The sequence below is a fragment of the Homalodisca vitripennis genome, chromosome 6 (assembly GCF_021130785.1).
Source record: "Homalodisca vitripennis isolate AUS2020 chromosome 6, UT_GWSS_2.1, whole genome shotgun sequence".
In the NCBI taxonomy this organism is placed as follows: Eukaryota; Metazoa; Arthropoda; class Insecta; order Hemiptera; family Cicadellidae; genus Homalodisca; species Homalodisca vitripennis.
The window spans coordinates 99,757,159-99,781,609 of NC_060212.1; the positions used below are offsets into that span (position 1 = coordinate 99,757,159).

Genomic DNA, 24,451 nt, shown 5'->3' on the forward strand with positions numbered 1-24,451 from the left:
GAGGATATTTTCATTTAAGCCAAAAGAGGATTTTGTTTTTAGTGAGTCTATTACTTTACTTATTTCTTCAATTGATGTGGGTTCCATAGAGGTCAGTGGCATTCCAACAGGTGGGTTCTGAACAAATTGCATTGTTGGGTTGATGCACAGTTCTGTTTGAGAGTTTTCATCAGCAATAGTTGAGAAATAGTTGTTAAAATGGTTGGCTATATCTATAAGGGTCGTCAATTTTGTCTCCGTTTTTAACTATGAAGTCAAATCCAGAAATTGTGTCCTTGTGCTGATGATTTCTCTCGCTGTTTATGATCTCCCAAACAGCCTTATTTTTGTTAGCAGCGTTGTCCAATATGAGCAGCACTAGCCTCTTGTCTTAAGGTCCTTAGTTTTAAGTCGTAAGCCTTCTTTAGCTGCGTAGAAGTTTTGTTTATCCTCTTGGCTGCCAGAAAGGACAATATCTCTCATTTGCTTTAAGAAAATCTTTCTTTAAACGGAGAGCTTCTTCGTCATAGCATGGTCGAGCTTTTGGTTTTTGCCACAACTCTGAATTTCTTGATTGGACAAGTGAGATCTAAAAAAGTATGTTATTGTCTTCAAATATTGTCTGTAGGCCTCTTCCACACTATCTTGTTGAAGTACATTAGTCCAAGATTCCTCAGCCAAATATCGTTTGAAATTTGTTAAGTTCTCTGGACTTACATGTCGATGAGAGGAGGTAGTAGTTTTTTTTTTATTCAACAGACAGGAGGCAGATAACAAAGTTGTCCGAAATGGTCACTTATACCAGTATGGAGAATTTTCACTTGAGATTCATCAATTTTCAGCATTTGTGCAGATAGCATCTATGGAGGACTGATGACCTTGAAATACTCTGGTCGCCGAAAGTTGGAGTCGTGTCATGTTATGGGACAAAAAGAAATTCATCAAACATAATAGTTTCCCTAGTAGGTCTTAAAATGTCAATATTTATATCCCCAAATCAAAATAATTCTGCAGTGAGTCGGAATGTGTTATCCAGAACTTTATGAAGGACAACTACCAAATCTGGCTTGAGAGAGGGATAATAAATGGTTTAATCTCTCCACCTTGTTACTGATGCGGTCGACATATTTGATGGAAAATCGACAATATGTTTTCTCCATCCAAACCAGGCCTTTGAGTGTTAATTGTTATTCTTTGGCCTTTTTCAGGTGGCTGTCCTCTAAAAAAAGGACCTGTTGAGGAGGTTGCCATCTGTGTGCAAGGTTCATCTGAAGGGTTAGGTTCAGAGTGCTCTGGCAGCCAATTCTAATTCAATAGCACTACTTTTATAGCTCTCATTGATTTTTTTGTAGAATTCTATGTGCTTTACGAAGAATTCTTCTAGAGCTTCATTGTGACTGCGGACTTTTGCAGTTATTGGCGGTTTTCTTTGCCAGCACTTTTATTTTTGGATTCACACCCCCTTGCCTGTCCTTATTAGTGTAAATCTTGCTACCTGTAAGGAAACACTGAAAACGTTGTTTCTTTTATTGTTAGTAGAAGGTTTTTTCAACTCGCTCAGTTTTTGACGGCAGGTTTGTCTGGCTCCTGGGGTTGATGTTGGGTAGTCTTTGGTCATCGTGCTTCTGTTCAGTTTTTGACGGCAGGTTTGTCTGGCTCCTGGGGTTGATTGTTGGATAGGCGTTAGTTAGTCAATGTACTTTCGTTCAGTTTTTGTCTGCAGGTTTGTCTGGCTCCTGGGGTCGAAGTTAGTGATTCATTTGTCCCGGGGTTAGTCAGGTCATAATTTAAATTTTGAGTGCAGATAGGTTTACTCTCCACAGGTAAATGATCCAAATTGCTGAGCTGTTTTGTTTGATACAGGGATGGATGTATCAAGAACCTTGGAAGGGGTCACAATTGGGGGGTCTGGTGGTTATGGAAGGATCCTGGGACCCTTCTTTGGAACATATAAAATATACACATCTTAAAACATATTTTTACGCATTCTGGGGTCTGAAATGTACTTTTATATGAAACAAAAATTAACAAAAATATATGATTGGAAAATATTTGAGGAGGGATTATTATGATCCTCCTTTAAATCCGCCACTGATACCATATACCTAGTATGCAATTAGCATATTTTACCTTGTTGTTTTATCAGTCTTAACAGTGTAAAATAACATGGTTGACTAGAACAATAATTACAAATTAAGTAGCTAAACTTAACGTTTAGTGAAGTATATTAAAATGGGTATGACACCCACAAAACCCAATTTTGTAAAAGCACTGTTTTGCAGAGTGAAATTTTTAAGTAATTAAAAACATAAAATCATATTTAATCGTTGCTTTTTAATCACTATCAATTCAAAATTGTGGTTAGTAAATCAATTCAATAAAAACTTGATTTATTTTGTTATTAGCTATTTTTAACGTGTTGGAATAATATAAACATTTAAATATTTTAAAGCTATGTACAGTATATAATGGTGACAGAAATAATTCTAACAGTATAAACAGAAAAATGAGTCATTGTGGGTTTGAGCTTATATTACACGTTCAATACATCATAGTTTATGGTTCTATAGACACTCTGCTATGAGCAAGGTATTTATCCATACTTCTGGCTCAGTCTGACAAATAGTTAGATTTTGTGATAACTGAAATATTATTAATTTATTGTCTTGAGATTTACATGTTCTCAATATCTCAAAAACTGTTTGAGATACCTACAAAAATTTGCTTATGACAAAAAGTTTAGGAAATGTTGAAACCTTGTAAGTATTTCAGAACACTTTATTTTCACTAGCTTCATAAATAATAGAGTTGTACATTTTTTTGTGAAGTTTGAACAGCCGCCATACGGAAGTGAAACGGCGTGCCAAACTGGCCAACGAACGCAGCCTACATATTATTAAAAAAATATTTGTACCAAATTTCAACTTGCTTTGGGATTTTTTTTGGAACAGTTATCATTTTCACAACCTACGTTTTATATATATATATATTTTTTTTTAATGAGGTGGTTTTAGTAGGCTCTGGGGATTATGTTCAGTGAATTTATGCCCAAAAATTTTGATTTGCTACGTGAGGACATTTGTAATGGGCTGAATATGTTCACAAACTCTGCCTAAATATGTTGTAGTTCTGTACCAGTGCAAGCTAATGGATTTTGATACTATTTTATGCATGATGTTTACCCACATTCTTGGATGGCTAAAGGTTATGTTAATCTAAAGTAGTTGATATTAAAAGGATGAATATTATTAGTCAGCGGCATAGATAAAAACAATAAACAGTTGAGTGAAGGGACAAATTATGTTTGCGCAATCTTGTGGTCAAGATAAATCTCTGTATCACTCACTACATTCACTAATGGGATATGTGATATTCTGAGACATTTTTAAAGCATTGGTTCATATCTCACGTCACAAAAATATCCAATTTTGTAAAATTATTCATAAGACAGTGTATAGTTTGTCAGGAATCAAACCAGTTACATAGGTGAAGTCTCCTGAGATTGCTTGATGCAAAAAAAACACAACAGTCAATATAAAAATGTATCTATCTCTTAGTAGACAACAATTGGAGTTACTGTACACACTTTAAAACTAACTTTCTGGAAGTATATTACAAAACCATAAATGCGAAGCTACAGCAAGTGTTGCCTGGGTGTAGGACCGACTGAGTTACTACACGGTGAGTCTGCGGCGAGGACAGCTGGATGTGCGGCTGAACGCGGGGCGTGGTGAAGTGCGCCTGGCCAGTACAGGGTCAGAGTACGCAGACGGAAGGTTCCACTCTCTGGCCCTCAGCAAGACCGGGCGGCGGCTGGAGCTGCGGGTGGATGACTCTCTCCACGCGAGTGCGAGTCTGCCCGAGGGAGCCACTGTGGTGAAGGCGCCGGGAGCTGCAGGTGGACTTTTCTTTGGTGGACTGCCTCCCGGATTCAACACCACCGGGCGGACTGTGTCCAGCACACCCTTTACGGGAACCATTAAGGATGCAATATTTAATGACCAGTGAGTAAAAGTTTTTATAGAGATAATCCATAGACTGATGTCTTATTAGGTTAATAACTAGTACCTGTCAACAGAATGTGGTAGTGACATGCTTTGTTTCCCCAATGGTACTTCCTAGATCTGGTCTTCAGATTGCACTGTGACAGTGTTCTTGTACTCGCCATAACAATCAGCTATCACACTTTTATTACGCAAATAATCACAACAGTGGAATCGATGTTTGCACTGAGACACCAGGTGGCACACTGCCAACTCAACGCAATGTGCAGCTGTTCTATGAGTCAGTGTGTGTACATTTGGTGCCCTGAGACAGGGGGAGTACAGTCTGGTCCAAAGTGCGTAGACATGTCCAATGTGCGCTACTGTACAACACTCAGAAAACGTGTTTTAATAAACAATGTCGATAATTGTATAACAAATTACCCATTCTCATGCTTAAAACCGTGTTTTGCTTTAATTATGACTAATCTGAACAATTGCATTATTCGAACTGGGTTCGGTCCCAATTAGTTTGGATTAGCAGACTCCACTATATTCAATATAACACTAATATGAAGCGTATCCTGATTTTAAAATTATGAGGAAAACATACTGTAGACAAATTTTGTAAGACAGACATTTCAACCATACATTCTTCACTAAAAACTAGTTAATATTCTATAATGTGTAGAAATTAAAGGAATAATTTTATTTAAACAAAACATGTATGATAGCATTATCCTAACAAATAATTATGCCACATCGAATAACAACTAATCTGAATATTTATTAGACAATATTATGTTATTATAAAAGAGAAATGATTTCATCTTTCAGCTTTATTTTATATTTCAGATTAGCTACTTTTAGTTAATTAGTCACATAAAATTATACAAGTAATTTTCCTGAAGCAATAGGAGCATTCCTGATCATCTATACTGGGAAAATGTGAGATTGAAAACCAAACACAAGATTTCAGTTCCACCAACTCTGTCTCTTGCTAGTTGTGTAATCGTCAATTCATACTTCTCTTCATATGTTTAGTAGGAAAAACGTTGCAATGATATGACTGAAGCTTATGTACCATCATACATTGTACAGTCATGAATTGTGCTAACTAGACCAAAGTATCTCCACTGTATATATTTTTTTGTTCTCTTAGGACAAAAAGCTAAGAAATTGCAGTTAGTCCTAAAATGACCTTTGTACTGCTTCCGAAATGACAGGATATCCTGGATGGATTCTGGGTGGGATGATTGGGGGTAGGAGCCGCCTCCTGTTGAGAGCCACGAGGAAAAATGTAGGGCATTAATCTCAGTCATGTCCTCTTAGAAGAAAGGGAAGCCAGCTCTGAACCAGCCTCTGCAGTCAAAGCGGGCAGGGGGTGGCATGTCCTTATGTCTAGGTTAGCAACAACCTTTAACGCTTAGGGAACCCCAACAACTCCAATAGTCATCTCCTGCAGTAGACCATACCTATCGAACTACACTCACCCTTGCATCCCAGAATCTCGACATTTGCAGTTAGTGATGCGCTATCTGGACATCCAAAAGGTTGTACAGATTTGTGACACATCGGTTTTTGCTATGCTCATTGTGATTTCAACTATAAAGTATAAAACAGCAAGAAGTGAATCCTCCTGGGATTATTGTAAATTCCTTTGAACTTACTGTATTGAACAGACACAAGGACATGCAAGGGGAAATACATACAACTAAAGGTACCAAAGCAAAGAGAAATAAAAATGAGTGGAGACAACACGTATCACTTGTCATGAACCAAATTCACAAATGAAAATTTATTAGAACTAGAATAAAACTACTACAATACTTTGTAACTGTTACAACCCCTTCTAAATTTATTTCCTTTCTTTAATTAATTAAATCTGGAACACTTAACATTGTAGTAATTTGCCTATTTTGAACTGATGCACTAATTTTTGATTGCAGATTACTTCACTTTGATTGGCCAGTGTCATTTGAGCATGCATCTATAGGTCGCCTCGGCCCAGTGAAAGGTTCTGCAGTCGCTGCCGCACCGGTGATGGCGGCTCGTGCAGTTTCCAGTTGCCGTAAAGTGACTAGCTATACTCTGCAGCCTGGAGCCGTAAAGTTCGGTGACTCTGCTTTCACTCATGTTCATGTAAACTTCCGCAAAAGGAGCACCTTCCAAAGAAATTTTACACTGGAAATTCGTTTCCGCACCTTTTATCCTGAAGGTCTCATTTTCATTGTGCCCGTGAGTACATTTACTGTTACTGTTCTATTTAAGAATTGTAAAACTACATTCAATTTAGAAACTGCTAAATAAGAATTCTTCTTGGGAATGCATACTTGTAATTTTCAAAATGTTATATTATAGATGAATTTAATTTTACAAAATAATTTCTAATTTAGATTAAGATTTTAAAAAAATTATGGTTGCCTGTAAAGTCGGTTTTTACGGGCGAAGATTTTACGTGATAACGTCTTTTTCTCGGTAGAATATTTATTGATATGAATATTATTAAATTGCACAATAGGAACAAGGAATTGAATGAAAATAAGAATTGCACAAATTTTAACTATAGAAATATATTTTGTTTACTAAAACATTGTACATAATTTGAAATTAATTAAAATTTGTTATTGTAAATGGTAAAGTTGAATAAAACATTTACTAAAATTGGAATTTTAAATTCTTGCTAAACACAGTTAAATTCTAACTCCGCGCGTGGTGATTGGTCGGTTTAGTTCGTTTGTTTGGTCGCACTGTTATGACAGGTTAGAGGTTATAATTTGTTATTTTAAATGTTTGACTAGCAATACGCGCTGTTTCTTCTCAATCGACTGAATTACGATTGATTGCAGAGTGATTTAAACTAATAATTTACTTAACACTATCAACATTTGTCAATAGTATGACATAACCTATAAACTCAGTTTCTCAACTTTTGTGTCAATCTAACAATTAATCAATCAATCATAGTTTACGATAATGAAATATCAGTGTACAATTATTTACCTTTATTGTTGTAGTTGTTGTAAATGACGAATCTAAGCACTCCACATTTTCACGAATAAACATAGTTATCTGCTTTATCCCGTGCGGCGGACCCACAGTTATCTGCTTTATCCCGTGCGGATCCCGCGTGCGGCGGACCCACTGGACGGGCATCGTAACGTTACCGGGCGTTACACTTTTTCATGAGTGACTCCGAGCCGCAACCTAATTTAAGACGTTGTCACGTCAAAACCATAAGAAGATATGTTTATCTGTGTTGTAGATAAGTTTATTTAAAAAACAATAGTAGGCAAGCAAATTCATTGAAAATGTGTAAATTCACCAAGTACAGGTAGAAGTGTTTATACACAATGTAGGTAGATCGTTAGGTAAAAGACTTGTTATAAATTAACAATTAGTCTACTCTAAAAAAACAACATTTTTAATAAGTTGTGAGTTAATATCTAATGAAAAATGAATAGACAGGGATCTTGTGTGAAGATTCAACCTCAACCCATCAGTAGATCGTGCTATCATAACCGGGTGGAATAAATGATAGACAAGCTGTGCCTTTGTTTCTCTTGCCTTGGTCACAGACCATTGAACTAGTGCAGCCTAAGGTTGGATATGGAATACAGCTGTATGAAATATAATTTCATTAATATAAATCTGTATAACAGTATGAATTGTACACTAAAAATTTATGAAGCTCCTTAACCAATGTTTTTCCTCTATTGTGCTGTATTCCATTTGATTATTGATTTCCTTGCTACCATTTTATGCTGTGTTTTAAAATTAGTTTTTACAAATGACGAACTGGTAATTAAGTGAATATTTTAACTTCAAAGTTCTGTTTTTCTTTAATATTAGTTGATGAATTTTTTATTTTTGAATATATTATTGTTTTTGTTGTTACAACAGTGCTGAGTTGGAATTCAAAATTCTGTGAATATAAATTTTGTTACTTGGTTATTTATAGTGGACACATATTTGATCACATAACTTTATATAATTATTTAGATAGCAACAATAACAGTATAGAATGTGTCAAAGCTGCCTTCAAAGCTCTACATAATAAAGTAGGAAGGTTATATTTGTAATTATAGAGATTTGTATGTGTTTGCCTTGGTTTCAGGGTGTCAGAGGAAAGCAGCACTTTATAATGGTCTCACTACAGAACGGACGGCTCCACGTAGTTTTGAAAGGTCGGAAAAAAGTGGAAATATCGGCTCAAGCTGTGCTGAATGATGGAACTTGGCATCATGTAAGTGAATTCATCACAGAAATCCACTTGCTTCAAGTCACTAATCCTTCGAATCGTGGCAGGTTTTATTTTTGTTCCATAAGAATTACAATTTTTAAACCTGATTACTCCTTTATTTTCAGTTGTGTTTTGCAAAATTATCACAGTATTGTTATTAGATATTCAACAAGCCTTAATTTGCCAACCTTTTTCTCATTTTGGTTGTGCATGTCTTAATATTTTAGAAAAATATTTCTCAGGTTTACATATACATTTCATGCTGGATTTATAGTTAAATCTTTCAATTAATACTAACCGTTAGGAGTAATGGTATGCAAGTAAATTACCAGAATCACTATGCACAATGATAATATCAACATGCATAATATGAGAGCTGTTCCAAAAGTAACTGCCATTTGGTTATAAAATAAACTCCCAATCAAATAAACACATTTCATTGCAAACATTTTGAAACCTCATATTTCCTCTATTTTACTACATAATTGTCATTAAGATTAAGGACTTATCATATTTTTTCTCAAACTTAGAAATCCCTTTTTCGAAAAGTTCTGCCATCTGTGTCTATAGCCAGCCAGTGACAGCGTCGAGTTCATTATCATCATCGTAACACTGAGATCCAAACCACTCTGTCAACAAGTTTATCACTCACCACTGACAACTTGCCATTGTTTTCGCCATTGTGAATGTTTGTTCGCCCACTCAACGTGCACTCCCTTTACCCAAATATAGTTCGTCGTTTAAGAAAGCACATTTTAAACTTTCAGATGATTCTTCAGAAAGAGAATAAGAAAGTATTTTTGAAGATTGACTTCATAGCTCCTGAGAAGACCAAGGTACCTTTCAAACGCATGAACGTCGGAAGTGTGATGTACGTCGGAGGCATTCCAGACGCTGCATTGGCTCTGCCCATGTCATTGGTGAGTTCTCATTGTTTGTGTTTAACAAGTTTAATTGTTGTCATTGGAGTTATGGTAGGTTATAAGTCTATTTGTGCATTTTTCAATACTTTTCAATCTTGGTATTATTAGTTTCTAATACGAGTTCTAACTTGAAACACAGATATTATAATAAATGTTTTGTTGTTCCAGAAATCAAAGATAGAAGGATTCAAGGGTTGCATGGAAGGGTTGAGACTAAACGGACGAGGGGAGGATCTTGTAGGGGATCGTGCTGTCCCTCACAGAGTGGGCCAATGCTTCCCTCACATAGAACGTGGTTCTTACTTTCCAGGAGATGCTTACGCCACCTACAGTAAGTATTTCAGTGCCTAAATAATGATCAATTAGTTCTAGAATATCTACAATGTGAAAAGATCTACTTATTATTTAATTTTGGTGTATTACATAACATATAAATTTTATTTATAGAAGATAGGAGTACACCACACCATGTCTTGTGTAACATGTTCACCATTTTCAAAAGTGCTATAGAGGTAGTAGTAGTAAAATTGACTAAATTTAGACTATCTAAATCAAATTTCATTTATCTGCAGCTGGCAGGAGATGCTTTTCTGAACACTCAACCAAAATGTACCATTCCTAACTAACTTGTTAAATATTTCTCAATAGACTCAATCTCAGCTTTGTCTTAGAAACAAAGTACTATCAATATGAGTTTTTCTTCTTTAAAACAACATACAACTTCTGTTCATGATGCATTCAAACGAGCCTGAAAAGAAAAGCTCTCTGAAAGATGAATTCTGCAAGTCAACTTATCTGTAAACCTACAAATAAAGTCCTGGATAAATCAGTGAATAAGGATAATCCTTCTAAGTTGTCAGTGAATTATTTTATTACTTGATTAATTCTATATAACATTTTTTGAACTCAATATTCTGTGGTAACAGAGACAAACTTTGAGGTGGGAGGGCTGCTGGAGCTGGAACTGGAGTTCCGCACGTCAGAGATGAGTGGGATTCTGCTGAGTGTGGCTGAGCCTCAAGGCTATCCAGCCATCTCCCTGGAGCTGGAAAACGGCAAGGTGAGTTAACACTTGATCTTACTGTCGTCTCACAACATTTCTGTCAGAGTATACCTCCTTCAGTTTATCGTTAACCCTTTGAGTGCCAAGTATTTATTGAGTGGGTGTACTGAAAAGTGCCAGGTATTGTTCTAGTAGGTGCACCTAAAAGGTGCCTTTTGAAGGCATTTTGCAAGGTTTCAGTAAAAAAATTACAGTTTAAATTTAGGAATATAAAAAATGGACTTACATAAAAAATTTCAGAATTTATTTTTAAACCTAATTATCATTACCAAAAAGGGTATTCAATTGTCTATAAATCTTGAAAATGTATACCATTATCTTCAATAATGAGTGATTTATACAACTTTTAAGAAACTAGTCACATTGTTTCCGGTAGCCGTGTTAACCAAAAATGTTTATATGTGAGTTCTAGATTGATTTTTGTTAAGTCAGTTGATCAGAAGTGTACTTTGACAATTTATTTGGAAAGGAACAGTTCTTTACGAACAATTTAATATGATATTAGTTTAAAAATGTAAAGTTTTTGATTTTTAGTGATTTTTTTCTCCAAAAGTCCGGTTAAATCGGACGTTGGCACTTTTCAGCCATCTTTTGATATCCGGTAAAATCATTAGTGGCACTCACTGCTGCAGGTTATGTCACTCTCCTTCCTGCACATCCTGGTGTAGTATTGTCAACTGAAATGTTATCAGTTGTTAATGCGGTATTCTTGTGACCAATGATGTGATAGCTGAATTGAAGCTTTCAATTTAGGATAATTTAATTTGGGTCTTCTTTTTGGAGATATCTGTACAGGAAGAATGTGAGATCAACAAATTTGTTTGATCATGATGCAGAAGTTTTAGGCACATTTCTCATCACCAATTTGTCAGCCGAAATTTACTAAATCAAAGACACAGTTATTGCATATAACGTACTAATCTGTTCATTGCTCTATTATCATTCCTCAATCCACATTGGGTGAATTTAGAATATTTTCTGTCAATTCTAATTGATATTCCATTTGGTCATCAATTACCAATAGTCCAGTCATGTTACCTGATTGAAAAAATAAATGTTTTCTTACAGCAAATTAATGGCACAATTTAGTAAAATACATCATAAATAAATAAAAAAAAACATTCCGAACCAAAATCGTCTATTAGGGGGTATAGGAGGGGTGGTTTTTTGGGGATGAAAATGGTTTTTTGCAATTTGTGACTAAACAATGCATCCTATTGAAAAAGTCAAATGAAAAAGTTGTTGGAAATAAAAAAATCTACAACTTATGTAGTAATCATTTTTGCCCTAACCTCAAAAATTTCCAAAAAAAATCCAAAAAAACCGGTTTTTTTTTGGTTTTTAAATTTTTTCTTTTACAAAAATGGTTCGTTTGAGCTGAAAGTTTGATCAAATATACTTTGTGTTATTCTAAAAATACTGTATTTTTTCATTAAGAAATATTCAGCCATTATAATAAAATTTCACTGAAAAAAAATTTTGATAATTTTCAATCACCATTTTGAAACATTTTTTTTTATCAAAAAAGCTTCTCTGACGGCTCATTTTTTTCGTTTTTTTGTCTATTTTAAAGAAATGAAATAAAAATATGTAGTTTAATTGAAAAAAACTGCAGAAAAATTGAAAATAAACAAAATATTGAAATTTTTCATTATACATTGTATTATTTACGTGGAAAAATTGTTATTATTTATTTAAATTATAATTTTGTTGTGCAATTAATAATTATAATTCCATGTATCATATTATATGATGTGCCTGGAGGATCACTAAACCTCTGCCATCTTTACAGGTTGTCCTGTCTGGTGACATGGGAGACAGAAGGCCGTTCCGCCTCGAGCAAGGGTTTGCGTCCGAGTTCGCCGTCTGTGACAACCGGTGGCATCACGTGGCGGCGTTCTACGCGGACGGCAAGCTCACCCTCAAGGTGGACGATATGGAACAGAGCTACTGGCTGGCGGACCACGGTCACTTCACTGTCGCCCACACGAGCAGTCCGTTGTACATCGGTGGTCTCCCAGGTGGGCTTCCATCCCTTTACAACATACTAATACGTATCTCAATCTTTCTACACTGCAATTAACATCACTTCACAATAACGCTATTCAAAATTTTGTCTAATGCTCCGCTCCTACTCAACTTTCTTTCTAAAGCCACTTACCTTATTGTTTTCGATAATTGGGACGTAGAAATACTCAAATTCTTAAGTTGATAGACCTACTGAGTTATCCGTACAATGTCCAAATATTCATAGGTACTCTAAAAATAATATAAATTTTGAAAAATACAATATGTGTACAAAATTAAACACAGGAAGGTGAACGTTGTACCATGTGTCATGTTTCAAATCTATGCAAGTGTAGAAAGAATATTTTACATTCCCCAAGAAGACAAAAGAGAAATTGTTAGTCTACTGAGTGGGAGGCCAATAACGCTGAACCAAATTCCATGGCTATCATAGACAACTCATTCTTTTTTTTTTATAAATGGGAGTTTCTTGCAAAAATATGTTTACAGATGAAATATTTCTCTAGATACCTTGTTCTAGTTATATTCATATTTATTATCTTTAAGTTAAGTTATATAGCAGTGTTAATATCCTAAAAGTGTCAGAGAGCTAGTGTGCGCTGATATCAAATCTTGTCACCAATTTAAAACATTGAGTATTTCCACTCTATTAGATAAACAGATGTACAATAATGAAAGTTTTCCAGTCCCATAAGTGATAGGCTTCACTAAAGCTCAGCCAAAAAGACATGGTGAGATTCACACAACTATTATTGAAATTATTTAGATTACTAAATTGAACTTAACACATTAAGTGCATTATCATTCATATCAGCATACCAGCTATACATTTGAATATAAAATGATTGGAATGACAAATAGTGTGATATATAATCTACTGACAAACATTTGAACTTTTAATAAGTCTTACATAATTACAAAGCAATTGGAACAAATATACCAGAGAAACGAGAGCAGCTGTGGTTTTCATGGTAATTATTACTATTGGATGTATTTATTCTTGTTTTCTTTATTAATGCATTAGACAATATCCAAACCGAGGTACACTCACAGAAAACTAAAATAATTGTCTCCTACAAATTATCTTTTCCCATTTAAGAAAAAAGACACCCTTTTGGACTTTTAAAAGATTTATTCATAACAAATTATTTAAAATCTTACTTCTGGACCATTCTATAAATCATTTGCTGAGTAAACATAATGGATTTTGTAGATCTTTTTTGCTATTTATACGGAAACAAGTTTTTAGAGTTTAGATAAATACTCTTTTATGCAATATAAGTTGGTTTTAGCGTCTTTTAAAAAATTATTGTTATTGTTTATATATTTTCCACTAAGTTATTTTTATTGTTGTTGTTTGTGAAACAAACACATCATGCAAACAAAACTAATTGTCTATTCCATGGTACCATAAACACTAGAAATAAAACCATATAATAACAATCTGTAATATTACGTCAGTAACACCCTTTTATGTAATCCCTGTGAATTTAATTTTACGTCAAAAACCGTAAAGGAGTTCTTCTTATTCTATGGGTTGGCCTATTGCCATGATGCACTTAAGCCACATGGGCCTTTTGCACACCAAAGGATACAGACTCTGTGAAGATGATTCTTCACGTGGCCGTGTCCCATAATCATACCCATAACCAGAGAAGATACCGATCTACTTAGCGAGAGAAGGTCAAATGCCACTCATGGGGAAGGCGACTGTAGAACCATTCTGCTCATTCTCAGACTCAGATGCAGCCTCCACCTTCTCTCATGTTCAGCGCGAACCCATTTTGAGACAGCCCCGAAGGATTCACACTTAGACATGCCATAAAACGGTTGAGGTCCCTTCATATTGGACACTGAACCCAAGTTTGCTAGGGCATTGGAAGGTTATTACACAACACGCCAAACTTCATTGTCAGTGAGTGGCGTGCCCTTCAGGTCTCCTTCCACAGCTGACTGGTTGATCATTATCATAAATGATACAGTCTGGAAAGTGTGTTCCAATAATTACTTTTAGAACTCCCTCTGGTTCAGTAATATGAATACCTTGATCATCCCTGAGACCACCAAGCAGCGAGGTGGGATTTTTTGCTAATAGCTTCTGAAGCCCTTGCACAACCATGCACACTGTCAATGTCAGTGCAGAGTTTCTTCCAGGCTAATCTCTCAGCTGTATGGACCTTATGGTTGTACAATGCAAGAGCCTCATGGTATGTCTCCCAAGTTTCCCAAATTTTTGCTCTCCTTAATAGAGCCCTGATTCACTTCCTCAAAGAGGCCAGTTCAGAGCTCCACCAGACTACTTTGGATCTTCTCCTGTTAATAACAGTACAACTGAGATCAAATGAACCCACAATTGCTGAAGTCAGATTGTTTGCAGATTTGTCCAGCTGCACTGTGTTGTGAATCCGGTTACTATCGGAATAAGATATTCAGGGGTTAAGGTGTAAAGGGGTTAAGATACCTCTAATTTATGTTTATTTGTAGAAATGGTTTATAAGTTCATATGTTTTAATTAAATTTATTCCAAATCTTGTTTCTTCATTCTAATGTACTTATTTCCAAGGTACCAATTTTATCAGTGGTATGTGGTTGGTAAAATGTTAGGCGAAGCAGCAATGTTGCTTAATGGATAATTACTGTAACGAAGATAAGGTGAAGGTGAGAAGTCTGGACATTAAGGAATATCTTCCATTAGACAGTGGGTATCGAGGTACACTCACAGAAAACTAAAATAATTGTCTCTTACAAATAATCTTTTTCCATTTACGAAAAAAGAGACCCTATTTGACTTAAAGGATTGATTCATAACAAATAATTCAAAATCTTATTTTGCTCCATCAAAATATCATATAGTTACTGTCAAAAGAAATATACTGAACAGATAAAAAAAGTTTATTTTGAAAATATAAAGCAATTTACATTTTCAAAATTAGTTGATTCAATGACAAATAGAGAAAAAAAGAATATAATATTGACACATTGACTATAAATGTTATCACAAATCACAGAAGATTAAGTTAATTTTGTGTATTTGTTTACTAATCTTGTTATATGCACTGAGCGTTAGAGCAGGGCTAAATACGGGTGGACTCACACTCACACTCAGTAACCAGCATAATGTAACATTTTCATTTATATTTCACAATGTGGTTTCTCCGGCTAGGCTAGTCACCCCCCTCCTCCCCCGTCCCCTGTAACTGGAGAAACTCCTATTTGATGACAGGTGGGATTTTTTTGAGTGTGCATAGAACTAGAGCCGATGGCCATACAGTCTACGACGTCGGACTTTGCATCTGAGTTATAGATAGCGCAGTTTCAAATCCTGTTTGTGTTTTTGTCAGGAACGTCACCTTTGTACTATACCGATCTCCTCCTATTCTGTTTGACAAGATCCTCACACAGGCCAGTGGCCCATGAGGGCTGAGAAGATAAGGCTTTAAAGAGAATCAGACATTTTTACCACAATTTCTACAATTTTCTATGTTTTATGGGTGAAATACTTCGTATTATGTGACTAACTTATTTATTTATTTGACATACTCTTATATAGATAAATACCTGACCTCACATTTTGCTTTACTGATCCACTGTTTCACCTCCTTTATCCCACCACTCTCTACTGCTATCACCATAATAAATAGTAATTTTTTGGTCCATGTTTCATATATTATTGTGTCCAGAATTGATAATCTACAGTTACTTGGTATTAATTAATTACTATTTCTCTTCTAAAATCACCATGACTGTAAATTAATTAAAAAGACTCTTAAATTGAAACATACCAATATAAATACATCCATTTACTTAATTCATAATATACATGCTTAATATAATGATTAAATTTATGTAAGAGAGATAGAAATTAATGTTTTGTTTTAGTGCATAAGAATAGAATTTTAGATTGTTTTTTTAAAATGATGCTGTTCAATTCATACAACAATAATAAAGCAAACTCAACAAATATTATTGTAAAACAACCATTGAAAAATGGCCACCTGACAAACACTAAGTGACAATGAGTGCAATGAAAAGTGAAGTTTTTATATGGATAAAGGATGAAAAACCAACAACCACATTTCTTACCAGTTTAACTCAAGTTCCCTAAGTTAAACTATCTATGACTATTCTAAATGAAAAATAGTCTACTAAAGAATTTAATTCATGATCTTAAAATTAAATATAGCACTTCTCACTCAGAATTAGAAGACAGACTAAAAGAATTTGAAAATGAAATGAAACCCTTTCACAATACATTGTAAATAAATAAATGAATAAATGATCACAGACAGAGATAAAGAACTATAAACACAAAATCAAAATTCTGAAAGAAATAATGACAAAACTCTACTTGACTATGACAGTTAACTGAATTTTGCTAAATCAACATTTCAGAATACCAGGGATGAATTATAGAAAAGTCCCAGCAATAACTGAAAATATGCTCAAGCTACAAGATCAATCACTAAAAAAAAACTTAAAAATGAAGTGAAAGCTTTGAATGAAGCATTGAAAATTAGCAAACTTGATGCTGAAGGTGAAATACAAATACTGCAAAGGGAGAAAGAAAACATCATAATACTAAATGGAGATATTTTAGAAAAAAATATCACTTCTAGAGTCCACCATTTCTGCAATCAAACTCAGAGATCATAGTGTCAACTTCTCTTCTGATGATAGCCTCTTGGCTCAGCTACTTGCATGTAAAACAGATATGGGAAAAGAAAACACACAGCAGCCATCCAATCTACTACAGGACAAAGCTAATTGTAACATAGTTACCATTGAACTTGAGATTCACAGCAGCTTTAAGGGAACAATAGTGGTTCCAACAGCAAAGAAAGCAAGCAAAATAAGCAAATATAAACCAACAGACACTTATGATAGTGTTAATAAAATCCGTAGGAGTGACTGGTTTCATATCATAGACTGATTGAAGGTTAAGTCAGTTTCCACACAGCCTGACCACGTTAACACAAATATATCTGACTCAAAATCTGTAAATATTTCACCCTCCAAGAAAACTCAGAAATTAGTCCCCCCCCCGTACAGCATACAAGCTTGCTGATAATGAAACTGATGATGATTTTTTCAATAAAAATATTGAAGGACTGGTAAATATTTCACAAGACTACAGAAGAGGAGCCAACCTAACTTCCTATAGTAGAATAAGGAATCTGACTCTTACTACAGAACCACATGATAAAACATCATCCATTGATGACATAGGAGGAAACAGTCAAACCTCCTTTGATTACACAACTTAACACAGCTTAACTCAACGGAGACTTAAGTACAGGACCTCAGGATGAAATATCATTCTATGATGACATAAGAGGAGAGAGTCAAACCTCCTTTGATAAAAAAACTGAACAACTGTACAAAGTACCCTCCAATAAATGAGCAAGGAAAAGGTATGAAGAAGAGTGAAACTGGAGATAATGGAAGTATACCTTTTTTAGGGTACACACTCCTAAAAAAAACTTGATACAAAACCAAGACCATCCTCAATTCACAGTTCAAATGCCAGCACACTGTAAAAAAGAAAAACTAAAACCTCCACATATAAAAATCTCCATCAGACCACTTTCACAAAAAATGTCAATATAATATTTAACCAGAAAATTCAAGGTCTATCAAAAAAGCTAGAAAGGCTAAACTACTTACTTTGTACCCTAAAACCCACCATCATAATTTTGACAGAAAATGGCTTAAACCCTAACAACTTAGCACTGATGAAAATTGATGGCTACTGGTAGCTAACTATATTAGAGAAGACCCTCGACAGGGAGGAGTTGCAGTATACATTGATTCCTCATCAGACTTAATAGCAGAACAAGTTAATGTTTCTGACCGCTGTAGGGAATTTGTGTGTGAACCTGCATTGGGAAGATTTAGCATGAAGAATAATTCTCTCTACATGTTTGGTATCTAACGACCACCTAGTGGACCAGTAAAACAAGCCATTGGAGTAGTGTCTTATATACTCAACTGTGTGCAAGATGAATCAAAGTCCTTGGTGATAATGGGTGATGTTAATATCAATAGTCTAGCTCTGAATTGTGACAATGCATGTTTTGAAGATGATATAATCTGCTGTGCTTAATGCTTATAATTCTGAAGAAGCTTATCAACAGTTATGACAACACTGTGACAAGATTACTTGATCATGCATGCCCAAAGAAAAGAAGTAGACCAAACCCACAATCAAAGTTAAAAGTAATCTAAGAATCAAGCCAATAAAGTAAAAAATGAATATTTTAGAGCTTTTTCATAAATATGAAAAGTACTAGTAGTACTAGTAACAAGGAGGAAATGACAAATAGAAATTATGATATTAAATTCAGACTGTTAATGCCATTAAGACATTTATAAAAGTCTCAAACTGTAAATTGGATCAGTAAACAATGTGAATGGTACTGTGTCTACAACAAAACTCTGACTTACCACTGAATTATTGTAGGTGTAGGAAGTGGAGTGGGAAACATGTTATGTACAGATGTACTTTCGGGTCATTATAGTGGATACAGATTTTAAACAAATACATAAAATTAGGGCTGGAAGTGTGGAAGTTCATTACTAAGAAGTTAACATTTCTTATTTATGGTTTTTGTACAATGAATATTCATTACATAGAGGTTTTTGTTCTTTCATCAAATCATAAACATGTGATGTATCAAGTTACAGACCAATATCGTTGTTATATTGGGGCATTTAAACATCGAATGTACCGCATTTTAGGAGATTTAATTGTGGACATAATTGTGCTTCCGTGCATTAAACAGAGACTGGACTGTAGTAAATTTAACAGCACTTTGGTGGTGGTTTTTCTTCATAAATATTGAGCATGATGGTTAATATTTTATCTCATTTGCTGTGTTAGAAAACATTTACTAATGTCTTGGTATATTTTGTACAAAAATAATATTCATATGTCTATTATTTTATGACTTAAAATTAGTTAAACGTACATGTTTTGCACATGTCTGACTTTATGTTTAAACTGTTTTAGAGCAGTATTTCTGGTTTGCAGATCATGCACCCAGCGGCACTCTACAGTCAAGAGAAAACTTCAAAGGCTGCATTCGCAATGTGAAGATCAGTGGGGAACACAGGGACTGGACCACCATGGCCGCCCTACACAACATCCTGCTCAGTTCCTGTCCACTGCCCAGTTGATTGTAGCCTTGCCATCGTCACTGCCATTAGTATTCTGTGATCTGTCACTCACTGCCACAGCCTTCTCCATCAGTTGGAGCTGATGGCTTACCAGTTGACTCCGTATTTTCTACTGCCACTAGTGATCTGTATCATTGTCTTCATCATTCCTCCATTCTTATTTATTTCCATTCACAATGTGCCAACTTTATTTTAGTTTAAATGATAATTTGTTAGTAAGTGACACGGTCTTACTAGTTCCATTCGAAAGTTGTGCCAACTTGTTTCTTTCCACAAACAATTTCTGATATATAGTACAATAATTTATTTTTTTAAGTGCATGAAATATATTTTTTATTATTATTTTTTGTCACAGTAACAATTCATAAATTCTAGTAGAATACGTCACGAAAAATTATATACACTAACCACATTCACTGCAGGAAATATGTTTGCTGAGGACAGTAATAAATACTTTCAAACTTTTATGTATTAAATTATCTTGATCAAAATTTTGGTTACAGTTAGTTTTGAACGCTATTTGTCATTGTAATTTGACACAAACCTTTGAATAATGTTAGTTTTATATATTGAGAGTCTAAAATAATTTAATCTCAAACCCACTTGGTTATGTCCTGTTGTTTGAGCAGGTATAGTTATAGGCACATTGTAATTTACAGGAAAATAAGCTTCTATATTGGTTAGAATTTAATAAAAAATGTGCAAATATAAAAAAAATGTAATCTACATCTCCTTGAATTAAACTATTTTGTTTTATTTGGATCAGTAATATCAATGGGGAGTTCAATAAGCGACAACTTTTAAAATTTGGACAGATTTTGAGTAAAGAATTGTTACTGAACAATAACTGTAACTGTAGTTGGCTATGTGCCATTCTTTACTTGATGAACTCAATGCTTACATTCCCAGAAATGGTAGGAGCACTAAATCATAGAAAAATCCTGCAGTGAATGATTAGGATAACGTCAAACATTACATTGTACAAGTTTTGAAGATTAAATTTCACCAAAATGATTAAAAACAAACTTAGTGTAATGAATATATAATGGACTGATAAGTTGTACATAGAACCGAATGTTGAAAGATCCAGGTAGTATTTTATTATAGGAAATGTGTTAAGTGTTTAAGTAAATGTTTTAAATGTGCTTTAACATTGTGGTAATTTGTACAAAGTGTAGTAGAGAAATTGTGAATGATTGTATATAATATTTCATGGTTGACCATGAGAAACTAATATTTATTTAAACATGTAAATATACATTATTCTGACCATAAAGTTTCATCACCACTGACTCTTTATGAAGTAACAACGATAAAATATTTTCATTATAAATGACTTCATTCTTGATTTCAAAATTATAAAATTATAAGATACATAGAAAATGTATTAATATACTTTGGTTAAACTTTTTTGTATTTTGTTAATTCTAGGACACAAAGCTCATAAATGTTAATTTTTTAATAAATTACTAATAAACTATATTATGATAGGATAGCTTATTGTCACAATAAAAGAGGGTTCAATAGAAGTACTTAAATATTATTATTATAGCATCAATATAAAGACTGCAGGTATAAGGAAATTTCATAATTAAAGTTGAATATTTAAAAAATGCTACCTGTTGTATATAAATATATTATCCCAGTTTAGGACAATAACTCAGCCTATATTGTGTTTATATTATATTTAAATAGTTTTTCATAAATTTCAAGAATCAATGTAGTTATTTTATTGATATAAAATTAATTCATTAACACAAAAATGTTCTTAATTGTATTATCATTGCTTGTTTTGTTCTTGTTGATTGAGCTAAGACTGAGAAAAAATTATTCTCCTTGCAGAAAGTAAGTATAAGGAAATTTACTCATATAAATACTTTCAATAACACAATGATAGTACATTGAATATTTAAATTTCGAAAATTATCTAGTCAAATGTATGATTAATATAACTATTTGCCATCTATGCAAACTTGCCATAAAAACTTACTACACTTTGTGTAATCGTGAAACAAATAATTCTAAACAATTTAAAATATATCTATATTTTTAAACTAAAAAAAATAGAAGTGTTCATTATTATAAATAACAAAACTATTAATATAGTGTTTGAATTAATTATTTATGTATATAAATTATTTATTACTGTACACTTTTTATAGTATTTATTTGTATATACTGAATAAAGACTAATTAATTTAATATTAAAATGATATTTTGTAAAATGTGTTATTTTATTAAACCCCATAACATGCAATAGTGTAAACAGTCTATAGACCTACCAGTAGCATGCTAAAGAGTATCCTGTCTGGTACCAAAATTTAAATTACAATTAATTCTTGTAAAGCTCTCACAGCATCATTCCTAGCAGACCACGTTGTCGTGGAAACCGCTTTTTGTTTTAAATTTTGTGTCTTTGTATTTATCTAATACTGTCCATCTATATGTTGAGCTACAACAAAATTCTACAACTCTTGAAGGTGATTAAAAAACTGTACTGCCTCAAGACAAGAATTTACTACGTGAATACCAACTAAGTTTATAGAATAGGCTGCACAAGGGAAATATGATGCAAGTGGACTGACTTAAAGAATATGTGCTTGTAGACCACAATAAATCCTAGACATGTTTGACGTTTTGTCATGAGATAGCCCACTGCACTTTAATATGTCCAATCCAAAAAGTTGCAGAGCTTTGGTGATGGCTGTAAATATATCAAAAGCCTTGTATCCAACTTTTGGCAATAACTTAAGAAATCTCTCAACTATATCTCCACTTTGCTTTACATAGAGTATTTCCAATGTCAACTGAACAAGAAAAACCTAAATAGTAAGTCAGATTAAAAATACTGTATAATCTTCTCGTTACTAAGCTCTTTACTCTGTCTGTGACATCGATCATCTTATCGGAACGTAATGCAATCATATTTCATGGACTCATTACATCACTAGTGTTGTAATGGAGGTGATTACATGACATGTGGTAGGACAGCGTAATATTTGAGGCCATGTTCACAGCACATTGTGTCTCAGTCCTTTACAACACTTAGCTAGTTAATGTGCTATACTTTGTACTGCAACAGCATGTATTTCAATAGTTTTTACTGAACTCATCAACCATTACAGGCGGACATTTTAACATTTTATGTAAAACATAAAGAAAGGCAGTAACGAGCCTGTCAAGTGGCTGTAAGAATGAGAGCAGTACAAACGGTCGCTACTCAAAAGAACCAAGCCTATTGTTGGCTCTTTAGTTAATGAGGCTTGAAAGGGTTTTAACCTTAAGTTTGTTTAAAGACCCTTTCTCGCCAAATTATTACTTCCTGATAAATATAAATTAAGGCTTTAGACTTTGCTTCCATAATTGATGTCAAAACTTTACATTGTCATTTTTGCTAAATTAAATATACAGTACAATTAAAAATTTGGATGATTTTCTAATACATTAATTTACAGAACAATGTATATATTTAAAACAGTGTGAGCTGTTAAAAATGATCAAAACGTTACACATTTGAAGCTCACCGTAATACCTTACGTATAAGAAAGAATATAAGAATCTTATCAGTAATATTTTCATTTTCATTTTAGATTTGAATTTTTAATAATTGTCTTGTAGATAATAAAATAATTCTGCTTATGTTCGAGATGTACAAAGATAAAATTATTAATATAGATACGTGTTTGCCCCCAAGGCTTCAAGCGAGCCAGACGTGCTCATATTGTACTGTAAAATATTACATGTCCAAAAATATAGAGTTTGTTATTGTTTATTCCGTAAAAGTATAATATTGTATGTCATTTCATCTCAGTATTTATTTTGGCTGTGTCTTTGTGTGGTAAGCTTTTGATACAATGACACATTATATTACTAAATTAATTAAAATAGGTACTATGGTTATACCCCTGGTGTGTCCTGTATTTATTTTAATCATAATTTTAGAAAGCACCAGTCGGTTTATTATAATACACTAATTTTTTCACCTTATATGTCTATCTAGTTAGGTATTCTACAGGGTTAGATTTTGGGACGAGTTATGTTTATCGTACATAAATGATTTGTCTTCAGCGTTTGTTGATTGATAATAAAAGTGCTTATGTACGATGATGATTTGAGTTTTAAGTAAATTGTCAATTAATTTTGCGTGTCCTCCATTTATTTTAATCATATTTTTAGGAAGCTATCAGTCAGTTTATTGTGATTCCCTAATTTTTTCTCCATATATATGAAAACAAAATGAATGGGACTATTAACTGCCTCATAGGTAAAAAAGAGGTTGATATATCGCACTAGATTATTGGAGACCTCTTTTTTACCCATGTGACAGTTAATAGTCCCATTTTGTGTAAGGTATCAACCTCTTATAGTGGGTGTAGATGAATGGTGTTATTATAAAAAAAACACAATTTTAGGAAAATTTTAGATTTTTGATAAACACATAGATTATTTTTTTGGTTACAACTAACAAGAAGACTTACTCGCCAGATTATCCAAAGAAGTATATCTGCCAAAACGCTAACTTTTCATTTAAATGCTTTGGTGAGCAGACAGAGTGTGTATTCTAGTGTGTAACACTGCGAATTTAATCTAGTTAAATCCTTCTTTATTTATAAACTGTACATATAATAAATAGATGATCATTGTCCATAATAATGTTTTTAACATTAAATTAAATAGTTAATAAGTTAAAACTAATACGTTTTAGAATAAGTTACATCATAGGTTATATTTTGAGTTTTATCAAAATTTAAACACAGTGAATCGGCTTATAACCAATTTTAATAAGCCTATAATTATTATTGTAGTTGAATAAGATTCATTAGCTTATAAAGTTACATTAATTGGCAATTTACTTTAACAGTGGATAACAATCAGTGTACATAAACACTTGTATTATCAACAAACGCTGAAGAACAAATCATTATGTATGATAAACATAACAGGTCCCAATATCTAACCCTGCAGAATACCTAACTAACAAGACTGTACATATATACGAAGAAAAAAAATAGGGTGGGTAAGTGCAATATAATAAGTTTTCTAAGAATATAATATC

At 33.5% G+C, this 24,451-nt stretch overlaps 1 protein-coding gene across 4 annotated transcripts in view; it reads left to right on the forward strand.

The window, feature by feature from the left end:
• LOC124364643 (laminin subunit alpha-1) overlaps positions 1–21,483 on the forward strand; it is a 180,843-nt gene extending 159,360 nt beyond the window's left edge. For 2 of the 4 annotated variants that reach the window (XM_046820269.1, XM_046820271.1), the window contains 8 exons: positions 3,640–3,983; positions 5,912–6,200; positions 8,080–8,208; positions 8,973–9,125; positions 9,297–9,459; positions 10,055–10,188; positions 11,984–12,212; positions 19,229–21,483. In XM_046820269.1, coding sequence (XP_046676225.1) covers positions 3,640–3,983; positions 5,912–6,200; positions 8,080–8,208; positions 8,973–9,125; positions 9,297–9,459; positions 10,055–10,188; positions 11,984–12,212; positions 19,229–19,395 — 1,608 coding nt within the window. In that variant the 3' untranslated portion in view covers positions 19,396–21,483. Of the gene's footprint in view, positions 1–3,639; positions 3,984–5,911; positions 6,201–8,079; positions 8,209–8,972; positions 9,126–9,296; positions 9,460–10,054; positions 10,189–11,983; positions 12,213–19,228 lie in introns of those variants that run through there. The other 2 variants (XM_046820270.1, XM_046820272.1) reach the window with 2 other exon arrangements.
• Positions 21,484–24,451: the final 2,968 nt, after the last annotated feature.